General features: G+C 46.6%; 7 protein-coding genes across 7 annotated transcripts; 5 read left to right on the top strand and 2 right to left on the bottom strand.

The window, feature by feature from the left end:
• Nucleotides 1-140: 140 nt before the first annotated feature.
• PGRI_081080 (Hexokinase) lies at nt 141-1,121 on the top strand (the record flags this gene model as incomplete). Its single annotated transcript, XM_040795822.1, has 1 exon — nt 141-1,121. The coding sequence occupies one exon, from the start codon at nt 141-143 to the stop codon at nt 1,119-1,121; it is 981 nt and encodes a 326-aa protein (XP_040651387.1).
• Nucleotides 1,122-1,432: 311 nt separating this feature from the next.
• Nucleotides 1,433-2,404, top strand: PGRI_081090 (TatD family hydrolase; the record flags this gene model as incomplete). Its single annotated transcript, XM_040795823.1, has 2 exons — nt 1,433-1,447; nt 1,505-2,404. 2 exons carry the CDS (start codon nt 1,433-1,435, stop codon nt 2,402-2,404), a joined length of 915 nt encoding a protein of 304 aa, XP_040651388.1.
• Nucleotides 2,405-3,514: 1,110 nt separating this feature from the next.
• Nucleotides 3,515-4,663, top strand: PGRI_081100 (putative extracellular protein; the record flags this gene model as incomplete). Its single annotated transcript, XM_040795824.1, has 1 exon — nt 3,515-4,663. The coding sequence occupies one exon, from the start codon at nt 3,515-3,517 to the stop codon at nt 4,661-4,663; it is 1,149 nt and encodes a 382-aa protein (XP_040651389.1).
• A 3,721-nt stretch (nt 4,664-8,384) lies between these two features.
• PGRI_081110 (MFS transporter) lies at nt 8,385-9,956 on the top strand (the record flags this gene model as incomplete). Its single annotated transcript, XM_040795825.1, has 4 exons — nt 8,385-8,475; nt 8,536-9,579; nt 9,645-9,818; nt 9,865-9,956. The coding sequence occupies 4 exons, from the start codon at nt 8,385-8,387 to the stop codon at nt 9,954-9,956; spliced, it is 1,401 nt and encodes a 466-aa protein (XP_040651390.1).
• Nucleotides 9,957-14,856: 4,900 nt separating this feature from the next.
• PGRI_081120 (uncharacterized protein) lies at nt 14,857-15,697 on the bottom strand (the record flags this gene model as incomplete). Its single annotated transcript, XM_040795826.1, has 2 exons — nt 14,857-15,193; nt 15,252-15,697. 2 exons carry the CDS (start codon nt 15,695-15,697, stop codon nt 14,857-14,859), a joined length of 783 nt encoding a protein of 260 aa, XP_040651391.1.
• Nucleotides 15,698-17,221: 1,524 nt separating this feature from the next.
• On the bottom strand, nt 17,222-17,742 carry PGRI_081130 (CENP-S family protein; the record flags this gene model as incomplete). The annotated part of the gene is made up of 4 exons (XM_040795827.1): nt 17,222-17,345; nt 17,445-17,478; nt 17,537-17,660; nt 17,710-17,742. 4 exons carry the CDS (start codon nt 17,740-17,742, stop codon nt 17,222-17,224), a joined length of 315 nt encoding a protein of 104 aa, XP_040651392.1.
• A 357-nt stretch (nt 17,743-18,099) lies between these two features.
• PGRI_081140 (uncharacterized protein) lies at nt 18,100-18,672 on the top strand (the record flags this gene model as incomplete). Its single annotated transcript, XM_040795828.1, has 1 exon — nt 18,100-18,672. One exon carries the CDS (start codon nt 18,100-18,102, stop codon nt 18,670-18,672), a length of 573 nt encoding a protein of 190 aa, XP_040651393.1.
• Nucleotides 18,673-18,758: the final 86 nt, after the last annotated feature.

The raw sequence follows: 18,758 nt of genomic DNA on the forward strand, positions 1-18,758 counted from the left end.
CTCTAAGCTCAGACCTTAATCTCCGCCAAGCCTTGTTGAATGGATATGAACGTCACACATATTCAACTCATGGCGATGAAATAGACATGCCTGCTAAACGCCGCAGGCTGTTCTCTCTTCCTAAACTGAAAATCGCAGTCATGATCAATGATACGACAGCAACCCTTGCTTCATTGGCGTACTCCATTCCTTCTTTGCCCAACACTCGTGTTGTTATGGGTCTGATCGTGGGCGCGGGATGCAACACGACCGTTCCCATGAAACTTGCCGACTTGCATGAATCCAAAACTAAAAGCATTCTTGAAAAACACCCCGACGCAAAGGAAACGCTCATCTCGACCGAATGGACTCTCTCCACTGCAGCAGCTTCTTTTGATGAGCTTGGTATTCGAACAGAATGGGACCTTGAGCTGGATAGAAATTGCAAAAGACCCGGTTTCCAGCCAATGGAATATATGATCGGCGGTGGATATACTGGCGAGCTTGTCCGCATTGTCTGTTATGATTGGTTCCATCGAATTTTGGGAATACAACGCTCTAAGTTACCACTGAAGTTGGTCGAGGAATATTCTCTTTCGACAGAATATCTCTCCCTGGTTGTCGCCTCTTCTATGTCCGATGAGCGCTTGGCAAGTGAGTTGTCCAAAACACTTCAACCATCACCCGAGAGTGATTGGACCTGGTCGGCTGAATATGCCCGGGATATTCGAGCCATTGCCTCGGCTGTGCAGGGTCGAGCGGCTTCATTGGTGGCATCTGCAGTTGTTGGTCTCCTAGGCTGCACCAATGAAGTCCAACTAGGCGATATGACACCCAAGTGCAATGAAGAACAAGTCAATACAAAACCTAAAGTTACTGAACAAACAGACTCGTCAACGGGTTGGAATAGTGGGCCCGAGGAGCTCGCCGTGGCATTCTCGGGTGGAGTCATTCAACACTATCCTCACTATAAAGAAACTGTACAGAGATATATTGATCGACTACTACTGCGAGCTGGTCCTCAAGCAGGCGGAAAGAGTGTCTTCCTGCGGGAGGCCAGCGATGGCGGGATCATTGGAACTGGTGTCCTTGCAGGAACAGCGTCGGGGGAAATTGGAGAAATCAAGGCTACTAACAATTAGTTATCAGTTTCCCTCGATATTGTACATATATACATTATAAGATATATTTTATCTGTTGCGATTTCCCCCTTAGAGTTTCAGCGCGAAAAAATGCCCCACCCCACTTTGTCTGTACATTTTCATCTCGTTCTGTCAACTGAACAACTTATTGTTGAGATCCCAAAATTACTCGATCTAAAGTTGTAAAGAGCCTCATATCTAGCCTTTCACGAGTATTAAACATCTTTTATTGCCTATATATATCATTTGGTTCGGACCCGCCAAGAACCCTGAAAACTTTTCCTTCCTTTGCCCTCACACGAATCATCATAATGAAATTCTTCGATGTGAGCATTTGAAATCTATTCTATTGTTCCTATAAATTTGGTTAACATTTGACACAGGTCGCCGTCACATTCACTGCAGACCAATTCCAAGGCATCTACCGAGGAAAGCAATATCACGAACCTGATTTTGCAGAAGTCCTAAAAAGAGCCAGAGACCATGACTGTGAAAAGGTCATGCTCACCACCATGACTCTTGAAGGAGCAAAACAAAATCTGCAAGCAGTCAGGGAGTTCCCCGCCATGTGTAAAATGACCTTGGGTGTGCATCCGTACCATGCCGCCGAGATATATGAACAGCCAGATTCACAATATCTCGATGAGCTGCGCAAACTGGGTGAAACACTTCTCGCTGAGAATCCCTCGCCTCTAGCGGCGTTTGGGGAAATCGGATTGGACTATGAGTACCTGGATCGGGCCGATAAGGAAACGCAGCAACGTGCATTCCGTGAGCAATTAGAGCTCGCCGTGCAATTTCAATTACCGCTGTTCTTGCATGTTCGTGAATCAGCCGATGACTTTATTTCCATCATCAAGCCTTTTTTGCCAAGACTCCCGCGCGGTGGTCTGGTGCATTCTTTTGCCGGAACGAAGGGGGAGATGCTCCAGCTCGTGGAACTGGGTCTTCAAATTAGTGTCAACGGTGTTTCGTTTCGGACAGATGAACAGTTGGAAATGGTTAGGAGTATTCCATTGGACAAGTTGCAACTGGAGACTGATGCTCCCTGGTGCGAGGTCTTGGCTAATGACCCCAAAATCGCGTCTTACTTGGAAACTGCGAGACCTTTGCCGCCGAGTCGGAAACATAACAAGTTTATACTGGGGCAAATGGTAAAGACGCGTAATGAGAGTTGTTCTATGGAGCGTGTGGGGTTAGTTGTGGCGGGTTTGAAGGGTGTGACTATGGAAGAAGTGGTTGAGGCTGCTTGGAATAATAGTAGTCGGATGTTTTGGTTGTGAATATGTTTTCGAAATCAATGTGTATAATTACATAGAATCAATGAACAGAACTTAGCAGATTTTTGTTTTAATCGAGGTAGTCTAGTTAGATCATTGGAGCTATTGATATTCGCTGCTCATTGGGGCAAATGCGCAGCACGTCGAAATGCACGATGTAGGTCCCCTGGCAACAAGCTTTTTTGCCCACATAAAAATAATGAAAAGCAATCTTCATAGACCGAGGATGTAAGCAACCTTGGAAATCTCTTTAGGAAATCATCATTGGTGCCCTGGATAGGCATGCAGGGAGAGGAAGACAGGGGTTTCAGTCGCCTTTTAGGGTTTGCCCTGGACTTCATGTTGATCCCGGAACTTGATTGACAGGAACACTGACATTTATAAATAATTGTGACGCGTCCGTACTTTTTTTTTAGTATTTTATGAGGTCATCTTAGAATTCCTGACCAGGACTTAGCCCACAGAGATTAATGCACGTTGGAATGAAGGAAAGGTACCTTTTCACATTTAATCCCTCGCCCCCTATGAAGCTTACAATCCAATTGTTCCACCAGTAATACTTGCCCTGAAACAGTTCATTCACTGACGATCTGGGTATCTACGCGACATAACGAGGTCCCGTAATTTGCGCGACTTTTTCAATGTATGTTTTATGGTGTAACTAATATAGGCCTGTTAGATTGCCAATGATTTATCCTTTGCCGCTTATGCGAAAATAAGTACATGCAACGGCGAAGGATTCGAGGTCGCTAGACTGAGAGCTATGGTTAGATGACATTCTTCACGTTGCGAGGGCCATAGGTCAACCATCAGCGCATGGAGACCGCAACATGATGGCATCCGCCATTCCTCTGTACAGTTATGTGGAATGCTTCTGGCCACTACAATGTATTTATACTAATTGTTGTCGTCAATCCTAAATTTATTCCCTCTTCTCAGGACTCTATTCTTCAAATTGACCTTGCTGACCCTGGTGGTTAAGTGTTTATCAAAAGTCTCTATACAAAAGTTCTCAAAGAGGTAAGTCAAGTGTTAGCAACTGCTTCGTTCTTTCCTCTTTTGATGTTACCAATATCCATTTTGGGACTAACAAGCACAGAAACACATATCACAATGAAGGGCACATTGATCCTTTCTGGCCTTATGGCCACTGCTGTTTCGGCTCACATGCAGCTTAGCAAGCCATACCCCATCCGCAGTCCCCTCAACAAGGATGCCAAGGGCGAGAAAGATTATTCTTACACCAACCCTCTCTCCACCTCCGGCAGTGACTACCCATGCAAAGGATACGCCAAGGATGCATTTGAGGCCGTCGCTACTTGGCAACCAGGCTCCTCCCAAGAGATGGCTTTGGAAGGCAGTGCCGTCCACGGAGGCGGCTCATGTCAGCTTGCATTGACCTATGATCAGGGTAAGACCTTCAAGGTCATTGAGTCAATTGAGGGTGACTGCCCTATTGCTAAGAGCTACCAATTCGAGGTCCCCTCGGACGCACCAAGCGGTAACGCTCTCTTCGCTTGGACCTGGTTCAACAAGGTCGGCAACCGTGAGATGTACATGAACTGTGCTATGGTCACCATTGGTGGCTCTGGCAACCGCAATAATACTGGCGACTCTGAGGACAGTGAGGAAAGACGGGGTCCCATGCACAGGATTGAGGAGGAGCCTAACCAGAAAGGGCCTAACGATGGCCAAGCCGAAAACGCCAAGAGCGCCTTTAGTAGCCTCCCCGACCTCTTCATTGCCAACGTGAACGGGCCTGGCAAGTGTGTGACCATCGAGGGCCAGCCCGTGCATTTCCCCAATCCTGGCCCCAAGCTCATTGGCAAGGCCGAGGGTCCTGGCTACAAGTGCTCAGATCACGCTCCCTTCCTCGATAGCACCACCAAGTCCGAGAACAAGCCTGCCACCAGCAAGAACTCGGAGAAGAAGCCCGCGACCACCAACACCAAGTCCGAGAACAAGCCCGAGAACAAGCCCGAGAACAAGCCGACTACCACCCTCACCAAGGCCATCTCCAAGATTGCCCAGGCCTTTAGCACTGCCGCCGCCGACGCTGACACTCGTCAGGTCTCCACCGAGGATGTATCCAGCAACCAGTTCAGGGACACCGTTGGCGGATGGTCTTGCCACTCTGGTGAAATCATCTGCTCCCCCGATGGACTGTCCTTTGCCAAGTGCACTAACGGCAGACCCATCTTCATGGGCTCCGTCGCTGCTGGCACTCTTTGCCGCTGGGGCGGTATTGTTGCTATCCATTAAAGATGTTCATCTTCCTATTTTTCATTTCTCTTGGTGATACTTTCTCGATACATCCCAGTGGATATTTCAAGTCACAGCAGTCCATAGACTGTATCAGACGAGCTAAATCGCTCGCCGCATTCGGACTTAGGACTTTGACAGTTGATGTTTGCTTTCCGCCCGGATTTTGGGCGCTGTGTGTTGTTTTTCCTAATCTTTTACCCATGACCTGTTGAGCGATGATCCCGTTGATTTCCCTATGCTGACAATAATGTCATGCAAAACTATGTAATGATTATGTGTGTTGATTCGAATTTTGAACCCTGTTATGTTAGACCTTTCTTTACCAATGATCCGCGGGTAATGATATAGTTTTCAATTAACCCGGCCGCCATACCATATTTAGAACTAATCTCTCCTAGTGTGTACTGGGACTTTGGGCTTCTGGTCAGTCCATATCCGACAGCGGCAAGAGCACCACCTGGACTTGTGCAGACAATGCAGACTGAGCTATCGCCGGTGGAGTAATGAACAGTGTGAGTATAGTGTACAATTGTTTTCCAAGGGTGTATTATATCCAATAGGGGACGCTTGCTTGAAGAACGCTACGGTGGCGAGGGACTACTTGCACTTGGAGAAGATCAGAGTTAGAGACCTATATGTATATCAATAGCTCAGGAAATGAAATCATGCTCACAGCTTATTTTGGCATCCAACACCCACGCTGATAGACTTCTACCAAGATTACACAATCTACGAATTCTAGTAATCTATTACAACCTGCCCCTAGACTAGCGAGTTACACTAGACCTAAAAGACCACTATAATTGAGCATTATGCTCAGATATTCCAGGCTCCGATATATATACCTAGGTAGTGCATGACATGACATAATCCAACATGAATTGACGATGTTAGGGCTTGGGAGAGATATATTACGTATCCCATCTCGTCCTTTTGATTTGCACCGCAAAAGGCGAAGTGGGACCACTTAGCCATGACATTTAGTCATGTTCTATCGGGTTAGATTATCCTTAGAAAATAGGCCCGTGAAAAGAAGTTGTCGGAATGGCCATCCGTTGAGGTCCACTTGATCGGGTTGTCCGGGTACAGGTACCCGGGTGAACCCTAAAACATTACACGCTTCAATAACCTAAGGGAGGAACAGTTAGTTCTTACATTAGCATTTATGAAGACTGAAAGAAGCGATCAATTAAATGAGGTGTCGGCTGTAAAGACGCGTTGATCTTGAATCACAGCCCTACTGCAACAGAGCACCCTTAACAGACCACCACTGGGATTTTGAATGCTCGGGTACGGCAGCCGACATGTTGGACAATGGGGCGTTGCCATGCATCAAGTTAATAATTCCCGTTATGGGAGATAATATTATCTCTATAAGGCTCAATATCAATAGTTAGTATATTTAGTTAGAAATAGAAGAAATTGTAGGTTTAGAATAGGAATGGATTATATTGTACGCGACAAAGGGCACAAACTCTAGCACTAGATCTTATATTCGGCTGCCGTACCCGGAAATAAGCTCACAAGCATATGTCTGATGGTGAACGAAAAGTGGGAAGGTAAATTTAGTCCGTTGTATAATTCTTCGACTATTTAGTGTTTCCCCTTGTCATTCTAAGCCTGCGCGATACGAATCTATGGGAAGGCTCACGAGACCATTCCGCGAGACCATTCGCATAGAGTTGTGTGGATATGGCACCGGGCGTCGCTTTTATTCTACAGGCGAGCAGCTAGAGGGATATGTATGGATTCAAACAAAGGATGTCATTCAACCGGGCATGGTAGAGATCTTATTCCGTGGTCAGTAGATTCGGACCTTGTCCTGATTCACTCCTGAGACTAATAAACTGCCCTAGGTCAATCATGGATCGAGAGTGATGGTGTCATGTTGCCCGTTAAGACATACAGAAAAAAGACTTTTTTGGAGTTAAGCCAACCTATCGAGGATGCCGCATTCTCGACGTGCCAGAATTCGAAGAACGAGTACTTTTACAAAATACCTTTCTTTTTTATCATACCGACTGAGCTCCCTATAAGGATCTGCCGGCATGGAGAAGATTGGGGAGCCCTTCACTCTCATCTACTGCCTCCACCATCTCTCGGATATGCTTCGACGATTAAGGAGAATCATCCAAGATTGGAAGATCTGTCATCTACCAGATTTGGAATAAGCTATTCTATCCAGGCAAGACTTTCGAACAAGACCGAAGAGGATAAGGCACCCTGCCATCCCGGGAAACCCGCAGAACTGGCCGTACGAATCCTCCCCGGTACGAAGGGAAAGTTACCGGCCAGCATCTTCGATGCTCCGCCAGTCTACACAAAGAAATTACAGACTGCCAAAATGATATACAATCATGATACCAAAGGGACATTGTATGTTGAAGCCTTGGAGCCTCAACCAATTCATCTCAGCGCAGTTCATCACGATGAAATCAAATATTCGACTACTGTCCTTGAAATTGTATTATGGTTTGCATCAGTGGATAATGAGCCGCCACCGCTTCGTTCCGTCTCAAAGAAAGTGGTGGCTCATACCACTGCGCGAAGTGCATCTTTTCGTCCTTCGCCATCAGCCCTAGTTTGCCAAAGTGAAGAAGCCACCCATTCCTCCACCGTTCATCTAGGCAACCTGGACTTCTCCTCAGTGCGATGGAAGGAATGTTCGCTCACTAATTACTTCGAGAACATGAACATTTTCAACGAAGAACGGTCTCAAGTTCACACCCATGCCGCTACTTCAACGCCTAGGCGTCTTTACAGGGCTTCGGTCGCCGTTCCGATATCTCTTCTAACGTCGAAGACATTTGTTCCTACTTTTGAATCGTGTTTGTTATCACGGTCGTATGTATTGGGTGTTACTATTTTGTTCGGCTCAATAGGGAAGGCTTTGAAGTCCCCATCGGTCAAGCTTAAGGTTCCTCTTCGACTAGCAGGGCTTGATGGATGACACACAAGTTGAATATCGTGAACCCTGTATGTATAATATAGTTACTCTAGATTGAATGCTGGTCGAAGAATCCTGTTTTTCAACGCATGAGAAAAGCTCCCCTGAACCTTTTATGGTGATTTGTATGGTTAACAATGTTTTGTTGGGTTAAGTAGGGTATCATTTAACGTCAAACCCCGTTCTTACTGTAGAAAAAGAGAGGAACTTGCATGCAGGTTGAAATCTGATTTTCAATACATAGTAAGAAGGTAGAAGAAGTATAGCACGGATCATTCTACTTTGTTATAGAGTGAGGATAAAATGTAGCTGTGTCGGTCTTTCATGCATTTACATGAAATAGTCTGCTCAGATATCATTATGTTTAGACCTAAAAAGGCTTTGTGCAGACGACATTTCTAAGCATAACATTGATTCGGTTCTTGTTTAGCTGAATTCTACTGTGGCCCTTCAGCTCAGCCTCACGCCTCCCTAATTCAGGGTTGATATGTCATATTTTTGCTTATTTGGTGAAACTCTTTTTCATAACTGGAGCCAATCATATCTCTCCCGCCATATATGTTGTACTTCTCAATAAATGTGTCTCTACGCCAAGAGGCCAATATAGAAACCGATCTACAGTACCTATCTCTGGTCGAAATTTGGGCCGATCCCCTGACCATGATGATTTGCATTTGATTTATATTTTTCAAGATGTGTACTTTAAACAAAGACATTACTTATAGGTCCTAGATAGCCTTAATATTATTTACACAGGCTATTTACATCACCATGGGCGTTTTCCAACAGAAAACCTTTGGCTACAAATGGCGCTCTTCCAAATGGTTTATCATTTCGACTATCACTCTTGCCTTGTTTGGTGGTTGGTCTGCCTACAATCCACTTTGTTTTACATTTTGTCGCTAACACTGTCCGCTATTAGAAATCTTCCTATATGCATTCATTGTCCCCATTTTAGACTACATGTTGCGGACTCGCCTTCATATCGATCGCTCCAAGACTCAGAAGGTTACATCTATAGTACTCGGCCTCCATGGTGCTGTTTCTGTCGTCGCTGGTCCTATAATCGGCCATTTCGCTGATAAAACACCGAACCGCAAGACGCCACTGTTGCTATCGCTTGTTATCTGTATTATAGGTACTCTCATGATTGCCAGTACCCATTCGATTCAGATCCTCTTATTAGGTCGCGTCATGCAGGCACTTGCGGGATCCGCAGTATGGATTATCGGTTATGCAACAATCGCTGACACTGCGGATCAGGGGAATCTCGGCACGATAATGGGGATTGTAATTTCCTTTGTCAACTTAGGGGTCATTGGTGGGCCCGCAGTCTCCGGATTGTTGCTCGAAGTGGCAGGATATTGGATAACATGTATGGCGCCTCTCCTCATTTTGGCCATAGATCTTATCGCCCGCCTTTTGATGATTGAGCCTCCGCGAAAGAGTTCTTCACTTAATACGAAATCCACAGAACCAACAGAGACGGCAGACTTAACAGAGACCACGGGTCTACTGCACTCGCATGACGATCCTGAAAATCCACCCACCGCTGGCTTTTGGTGCATTATGCTATGCGATGCTCGCATCCTGACGGTACTTCTCATTCAAGTATTAAACGTAGCCGTGGGAAGCTGCTTCAACGCAACTATTCCTCTTCACGTACAGGAAACCTTTGGATGGGGCCCTAGCAACACTGGATTCCTGTTTTCCTGCTTGGTTCTGCCCAGTCTCCTAGTCAGTCCAGCGGCAGGCTGGATTAGGGACCGCGTGGGAACACGATCACCTGCCGCAATTTCCTTTCTTCTTCAGGCGGCGGCGTTAGCACTTTTAGGTATTGCTGGAAATGAGCGGATCCAATGGGCGAGTACTCAGAAACATGGGGGAGCACTTTACATAGCATCTATCGTGGCTATAAGTGTATTCCGTCCTTTTGTGACTGGCTTGGGACCTACTGAATTGACCGGTAAGTGTTGATTTTTTCTCAACTAGGTCGATATATTTGTGCAGCTTTCTGATTATCCATCGCAGCTGCTGTCAAGTCTTACCAAGAAAAGACTCCAGGTATCTTTGGGTCTGAGGGTGGACTTGGCCGAGCGTTTGCTATGATGGAGGTTGCTGCTTCCATTGGAATGACAATCGGTCCACTTGTGGGTGGCTCGCTCACAGAACTTTTTGGATACAACTATATGAACTGGACTTGGAGTAAGTAGACCTAGACTCTTGGTTATAATATTGCTAATGAAAGTAGGTCTGTTCTATATCTTCCTCGCTGGGCTTGTATTGTGTTTCTTAGGATCCGAGGGTCCCAATGAGATGACCCCTGCTAATGGAGACTGCTAGAACTGTGGGTGGTGTTCTTCCAACACATGTATATTTTGTGCGAGTTGAAAATATGTATAAAACTAGCTAATCTACTATGTAGGCAGTTAATAAGTTAATACTAAGCTTAAGTATCAAGAGGTGTGAATAGTTGAAAAAGATGGGACCAAGTATGTTGTAGATGTGACAAGTGGTGTAGGCCTGCGGCTCTCGGGTATTACCGGCTTCCGGGGGGCAGGCAGCCACGAAGATACCCGGAGATATCCGGTCACCCCCCCCCCCAAACTAAAGTCACCAACCCACCCCATTGTTTACTTCTTCTCTCATCCACTTCTCTACCCATTCTTATGATCTCTAGCATCGCAAGTTCATCCATTTCATCTATTTCATCTATTCTATTTATCTCATGACACCAAATCATCAAGATATTTCTCTTCCAATCCTCCTACAATCCTTCCAGCCTCTTTACAATCCTCCAAAGGCCTGCACCCCAACTACTCTTGAGACAAATGGCTCAATGGATGAGGGTAAAGCAAATTACAAATGTGAGTACAGTATCATCTATCACTCTCCAGTCCTTTGTGGTTGCAGAATTCCAATAACTAACGAAGATTCTTTATACAACAGGTGACCTCGTGCGATACAGCATGCATGGCTCGTTGTGCTACATTGGCTTCAAGGTCTTGCAGATCATATGCAGCATGTGAAGCTTGATGGTGTTGAAAGACCCAACAATCTTTCATACATGTCACGGTGATGGTTATCGACCAGTGACGCCCAGCTTTCGCGGTTTTATCTATCAAGGTGAACCTCGAAGAGAAAGCAAAAGCAACTAAAAGGAAGGCCGCCTCCAGCATTGAAAGCACAAGCCATGGTTTATACTAGCTACTCTTGTGGCGATCGATTGGCTGCCAAGCGCGGATTAGGGCTCTGCAGCGACTCTCACGCCCTCGTCTCATTACCCCCTACGATATATACCCTTTCCACGTCTTCTCCTAAGACACCATTTTTCCTGGCGAGTCAGTCCAATCCTCGATCCTTGTGTGCTAACGATCCATATTTCGCACTACGTTCAGCCCAACCTCGAAAACAAGGTCCCGAATTCTAGGAAGTCCAAGTCAATGGCATCCAAACTTCCTCACACTCTCTCATCTTGTCTCTAATGTTTGGAGCAGAGGACCAAATTCGCTCTTTCAAGCCCTCCGTGGGTATTTTACAGACAAGATCGTCGCAGGCGAGACGTGGATTGGCCCATCAAGATTTTTTGGTGTCCTCAATGATCTCATCAGGCCCAACTTCAACTGCTTGCAAACGACAAAATCATTTCGTTTCATTCAACAAAAGAAAGTCGCCATGCATATATACCTCGACGCGCAGGAGCGGCTGCCTTGAACATAGGTTGGTTGTCCCCTTCATTATAACTTCCGCTCGCAGATGTTTCTCCATATCTGCCACCCTCCAAATGATCACAATCACCGGAAAAGTTATGTCCAGCGCAGATATGCTCTTCTGGATCGACCAGCGGTTCCGAGAGAGCTGCGATATACATACAGACCTGGGTCAGCATATGCCGATGTTTCAACTATTCGCTTTGACAATAAGGTATCGGTATTGGCTTTCCATTGGGACAATGACAACATGAACGTTGTCCCCTCTGAACAGGAACTCCTTGATGTCTTCCAAAATGACTATCGCTTCGAGACATCTTCTTTTGCCGTTCCGGCCCCCTCGATGTCAATTCTCATTATACACACTTGACATCATGGACACCCAAATGGGTGCCGACGAGCGTTGCCCCCCCTTAACAGGAACTTCTTGATGTCTTCCAAAATGACTATCGCTTCGAGACATCTTCTTTCGCCGTCCCGGCCCCCTAGATGTCAATTCCCATTCGACACTCCTCGGACACTTGATGAACCACGCAGATGGCACGGGCGATTTCTACTATTTTTCATCCCGAAACCAAGGGCTTGATGTGCCACCCGGCAACAAGTGGGTTTGATGAACCATGGACGGCCCCTCTGGATACCGAAGACGAAGAGTTCTCTACCACACTCAGTCAAATCATTGAACACCCTAGACAGTTGGTACAAGGCTCATGTTGGAGGGAGATAACCAGATTAGCTCTCTTCATCCTGCGGGTAAGTTACAAAAAACATTCTTCAATACTACCTCGCACCGACCCATTCAACTCGGGTCAATCTTAATGGCCATAATCGCCGTCTGATAGGCTATGCTTCAAATGCCCTTTGGGAAGCATCAAACGAGAGAAATGCTGTGGCGGGTGCTTTCCGTCCTTGTATCCTTACTAGGCTCAAGTGATAAGGACAGGCTCTATGATCTCAGATGTAATGTGGTGTTCTGAGGTCCGAGACAGATCGATCTCAGTCTCAGGTAACAGATTGGCTCTCGTTATCCTGCGAGCTGTCAGGAAAAACGCTCTTGAATATTATCTCGTCACTGGCCTTGCGTATTTCCAGGTTGGAGTTCAAGATGATTGTCGGACGGACGGACAAATTGCTCCAAATGTGCTTTGGGAGCATCAAGCGAGAGAAATGCTGTGGCGGGTGCTTTCCGTCCTTGTGTCCTTACTAGGCTCAAGTGATGAGGACAGGCTCTATGATCTCAGATATAATGTGGTGTTCCGAGGTCCGAGACAGATCGATCTCAGTCTCAGGTAACAGATTGGCTCTCCTCATGCTGCGAGCTGTTACGAACAATGTTCTTGAATACTATCTCGGCACTGGCCTTGTGTATTTCCGGGGTAGATCTCAATGTCATTATCGGACCGACTGCTCTAAATGCGCTTTGGGAAGCACCAAGCCAGAGAAATGTGTCGACTCTCGCCTTCCTCGTTCATCAAGTGTGGTAAATGCGCTGAGGTGTCGTGACTTCCTTATAGGCTATGCTCCCTGATTTTCTTAAGGGTGGGGGCATCACATGAGAGAAATACGATGACCGTCGCCTTTTTTATCACGACTATATCCGATATATGCTTTGGAAGGCATCATTTGTGAGAACTGCACTGACCTTGCGCGACTTTCACCAATAGGGAGGGGGCATTACATGGAAGGAATACGATGACTGTCGCCCTCCTTGCTACGGCTATATCCGACATATGCTTTAGGGAGCATCATGTGTGCGAAATGCGCTAACACGGCTTTCAACACCGCTATGCTCCGACTTTGCTTTGTGGGTGTCATATGAGGAGATATCCGGTGACTGTCGCCTTCCTCGTCACGGCTATATCCGACATGTGCTTTAGGGAGCATCAAGTGTGAGAAATGTGCTAACACGACTTTCAACAAAGCCAAGCTCCGAGTTTGCTTTAGGGGGCATCACATGGAAGAAATACGATGACTGTCGCCTTCCTTGTCACGACTATACCCGACATATGCTTTGGGGAGCATCAAGTGTGAGAAATGAGCTAGCACGGCTTTCAACACCGCCATGCTCCGACTTTGCTTTGGGGGTTTCATATGAGGAGACATCCGATGACTGTCGCCTTCCTTGTCACGGCTATATCCGACATGTGCTAACACGACTTTCAACAAAGCCAAGCTCCGAGTTTGCTTTAGGGGGCATCACATGGAAGAAATACGATGACTGTCGCCTTCCTTGTCACGACTATACCCGACATATGCTTTAGGGAGTATCAAGTGTGAGAAATGCGCTAATACGGCTTTCAACACAGCTATTCTCCGAGTTTGCTTTGGGGGGAGTATCGGTATCATATGAGGAGAAATCCGATGGCTGTCGCCTTCCTTATCACAACTATACCCGACATGCGGGTTGGAAAGCATCAAGCGTGAGAAAGTTGCCAGTCGTTTGATTGCATTCTTGGTCCCGACTGATCTTGGGCACGGAAATGCTAACGCTCTCTCTCGCCTGAAGGCCAAACTAGACTGCCTGTGGGAGGATGTATGAACTCAGAATTCACCACCCTCCTCATCCAGAGAAAGATTTGACGATGTTTCTGATCTTGCTATAGAAATGCTGCTTGGGGCAACTTCGGATAAATGTTACCTCGGGCCCTACTCTTGACATGGGTGCTCTCTTGTGCTTCTTTGGTCTCCGGTACGGTGTAATCGGCATGACTATCTTGGGGGTTTAAGGTATGTTCTTGGAATTTATTTCGCCCCTGGTGTGGAGCTTCTGTCCAAGATAAGGATCATGGGAGTCGACTTTCAGCTCAATGGTATGGTTGCTGACTTGTTGGCCCCATCTATTTTAATTTCTGTTTCCGGTTCTACATTGTCCATTTTGTATCATTCGGTTCACTGCCCTTCATGAAATCCATTTCATGTACATTACATTATAGAGAACGCACACGAAGTTACTGCCACCCCCTTAGCTTGTCTATTTAGCATTATCTCAGATACCTGAGTACGTACTCTTTATAGTTGTAGTCATTTTAAGCTGTGATTTTGGAGCATGACCTAGTAATAAACGTATAAACCAAATCGCGAGGGAAATAGGCGGAGTACGAGACTAGCAGATCCATTGCAAATACCGTCGCTATCGCTCGATCTAATGGACAGCCTTTGTTCCCCACATGATGCAATCCGGATATGTCGCCATACATAGTATATTGACGCATGCGGAAAGTGAGGCTGAATGCCATTACCACATGACGCCCAGGAACACGAAACTCAAACCTAGACCCCTGGAGTTGCTGGATGTAGAAAAATGAATATAACAGTGTATTGATTAATATTAAATGTGACCAGCTAGTCTTGAGAGACCCTATTCTCGCCAGATATCCTCCATCATATTGTACAATCCAATCTAATCACAAACATAGCAGTGGTATCTTGGCTCCCAAATAACACAAAACGGTCATAGAATCATTGACCGGGGCACGGGCTCCCGCTCACTCAGATAAAGATGGTCGAAACAGCAAGTATCCTACACCTGCAACCTAGATGTTGCCAGTGTATGCCGAGTTTCCATAACCATAGCTCCCGGCAGCTGGAGCAGCAGTCGGGACATTGGTGTTCTTGTTTCTGCCCCATGAGCTGAACCAGCGGCTGTCTGGCTTAGGCTCGCCATCCATCTCGAGGTCATGGGGGGTTGGGTGACCGGGAAGGGCATCGGCGCCGGCGGCGGGGGCCTCGGGGTTGTTCTTGTTACGGCGCCAGAATGCCTTGCGGCTACCGCTGGTGTAGCCGTTGCTGGGAGAGGGACCGAAACGCTTCTCTCGCTTGTGGTGGCGGGCAAGAAGGACTTGGAATACGATCGAGATCAAATAGAAGAAGCTAGACAAGTTAGCATCACAATCAGATAACAGTTATCAGTAATCTAGGATCAACTCACATTCCGATAATTGCCACGGCGAAAACGACCTTTTCCAATTTGCAGGCCATGCTGAATTTTAGCCCCTTGGAAGCAGTATCATCGTTGGCGTTGCCGGTGCCCATTGGTGTGTCGACTGTTCCGGTACATTGGCCAACACCATCGCGGGTAAGGATGGCGATAGCGACCATCGCGCCCACAAAGCATACATCCAGGGCTACGCCCAGGAATGCAAAGAAGGCAACACCGCCTAAACAACAGGTGAAAATGACTCCTAGCAGACTATAGGCGGTTGCTGCGCCTGCTAAACCTTCGACGGCCTTGATCCATGTCTCAATGGTTTGGTCATTCCTGGTCAAGACAGCCAAGAAGTAGGAGAAAATGCCGAGAATTACGGCAGCATCAAGGAACTGCAAAACACGCAGTCCAAGATTAAAAAAGCGGAGGATAGCCCCACCGACTCCCATATTGTATTGTATGAGGTGTATGCTTCTTTTTGGGTTGTAGAGGTGACTTATGGTGACCACGAGGTCCAAAAGATGATATATGAAGGAAACTCAGGCAACAGGATTTGAGCGAGTTATAAAGGAGGACAGGTATTTGACGATCAGTGGATGGCGGTACTGTTGCACGTCGATCAAGGGAAAAGCTCTTACCTCAATGGCCGATGTTGCCTGCGCCACACTCTAAATGACCCCAGGTGACCCACTCAGTGATGTCAGTTCCATGGGTGTTGAGTTTCACCTTACTGAATTAGGTTAGGGAATTCGCCACCAAAAATTTTAAAATTAAGATTTCCCCAGCCACAGTGCCAAGACAATTTCAGTACATCTTTTATACTCATGACCCTTACACTTTATACTATCTATAGATTCTTCACTAATCTAGATATTATGTCTATTTCTGTTCATTCCAATCTGGGCATCATCAACTATGGTTCAGCAGTCCATGAACAGGGCCCTACCAATCCCAGGTCTTCATTGATGATTTCAATTGAAAATAAACTCATAAAGAGTTACAATAAGCTGGAACTAGCCGAGACCAAGCAATAATGTAAATTAGTCTAATATCCTTCCGTGCATGACAAAACTTTCATATACCTATACTTAGTATCATCTCGTCCACTGACACCCTTCAAGTTACCCGTGGACCTATGTACTTATACGTCATTGGCCCTTGCAGCCCTACCGGTGGCTGTATTGTACTAGTGTACGTCGATTATGTATTCTAAATAGGGCCAGAGCAGAGCCCATTGTACGAACCCCGCCACGTTGAATGTGACGTTTGCATCCACCCAAGTCTAGTGGGTCTTCTGCGCCACATCCACATGCTGCGTACAAACATTACAAACATAGGTACAATGGGAATATGAGATATTAAAACTGGGTCTGTCGGATGTGGAATGGCTTATCATTATCTTCGTAAAATGGTCTTTCCGGGGATAATCAGGACGATGTGGGCTCCAGCAGGCATGAAAGAAACCAAAACAAATATCTGCCCAGGGTGCTATGATGTGAGATCCGAGATAACTCCGGGCTAGCGCGTATCACTAGAATAACTCCAAGGTATGGTCGTGCTGCTCGGACGAGTATAGCTCGTCCACGGCTGATCCCGAAGTGGATAAAGGAGCCGGTATCGACTCGGACAAAACTGTTACCTTAGTAGACAAGGCTTATGCATACAGATCGTAGAGTGGCATCGCTGCTGCAGTACGGAAGCTTGGGTCTGGTTGGTACATGTTGCCTAGCTCCACAAATCGAGCAAGCTTCTTGGGGAAACGTCAGAAATATGGTCATCATCCAAGGCCCTACCCTTGTCAACATCTAGGGATGTCTTTTGACAATGAACCCTATTAGGAACCCATTTTCAACTCACATTTTATTTCATCAAAGAATCCAAGATTGAAAGCGATGTAATCCTCGGCAGTAGAATGTGAGACTGCAGGGTAATGGACGATATCTTCTTATCGAAACCAGTTAGCCGCCCACGCTTCAGGAGTCTTCCTGGCGTTGCTTTTCTTGTTCAACGAAGGCACGGAGAATCGAATCCAGTCCTTCGTTCCGGCGAGCAAGTAGCATCACGTCAGATACATTGACAGTAGATCTCCCCGCGTGTCTAGATCAGAACATGAGGTTAGTACACTTCTTCTTAAATGTACTATACCACGGGAAGAATAGGAACAAGTTCCTACTCAATCTCAGCAATGGTGCTTACTTCGCAAAGGATTCTAGATCCTGGCTGACCGTCTCTGCAAATAGTCAGTTACAAGAACAGAAAGCCAATTTGACATAAATAGTAGAAGATACCTATCTGAGCCCAAACCATCTCTGTCAATGCACCGATGAACTGCGGAGTTGCATTAACGCCTAGCTTGATAGTCTCCTCATCCACGATCTTGCCGATGGACAACCACAGCGCGGATTTCAAGCGCTACAAAGGGAGTCAGCCAAGGTATAGACAAGATCCTACTAACACTGACCTCCTCCAGACTAGCCTCTTCAGTCTGCTCCATGGTGATGAGATGCAAGATAACAAGCCGAGCGCGTCCTCATATTAAAACCAACGAGATCTGATTGGCCAAAGACGCGTCGGCGGATTAACGGCTAATCCGGCACGCAAACCACGCTAATCCCAAAGAGGCAAATTTCTCTTTGCGGGAGCCGCGGAATATCGAAGAAGCGCAAAGCAATCGCAGATCCCGCCAATTAATCCCTCAATTCTTAATATTTTACTTCATACTTCATACACAACTCTACCCTCATCTACCTTTGGCCGTGTTCTTCTACAACCTCCCCTCTCTCCGCGGGTAGCGCCAACGAGCTCTCACCCCTCCAAACTCTCCAAATAAAAAAAATCCCAATCACCCACCATGTCCACTCCCCAGGCAGATCTGAGCGAGAAGGCCGCCGCCGCGGCCGAGGACTTCTTCGCCCAGCTCTACGTCTTCTTCGAGACGATCGTCACCCGCTTCTTTAAAAATGGATACGCCTCCATCGCCCAGATGAGCGGAAAGCGCTGGACCAAAGTCATCGGCAGTGTGGTCTTCTACCTAATCATCCGGCCGTACATCGAGAAAGCGTTTAAGTGGATGCATGATCGCGACCGCAAGAAGGAGAAGGAGAAGCGCGATAAGGAGAAGGCCAATTTCGGGAAGGTCAAGGTGTCGCCGAACTCCCTGCGTGTCGGTGGTGACAGCGGCAAGGGCAAGGTCCTTGGTGAAGTCGATAACACAGATGATGAGCTTGAGGATGAGGAGGATGTCATGGCTGCGGCTAGTGGTGTTCCTGAGTGGAATGATATGGCCCGCAAGCGTCAGAAGAATTACATCAAGCGTGTTAAGAAGGATCAACGCGCTGAGGATTTGAGTCGGGATCAGATTATGGAGTTGTTGGACTGGAGTGAGGATGAGGAGGTGGATGAGAAGGTCAAGAAGGATCTTTGAATCACTCTTGTGTGCATTGCATGGTCGATGGGGTTTTTGCTTCTTGTACTTTTTTATTACTAGATTCTAATTTAACAGGACCTCTT

Source organism: Penicillium griseofulvum (assembly GCF_001561935.1).
Source record: "Penicillium griseofulvum strain PG3 chromosome Unknown contig_77, whole genome shotgun sequence".
Lineage (NCBI taxonomy): Eukaryota > Fungi > Ascomycota > Eurotiomycetes > Eurotiales > Aspergillaceae > Penicillium > Penicillium griseofulvum.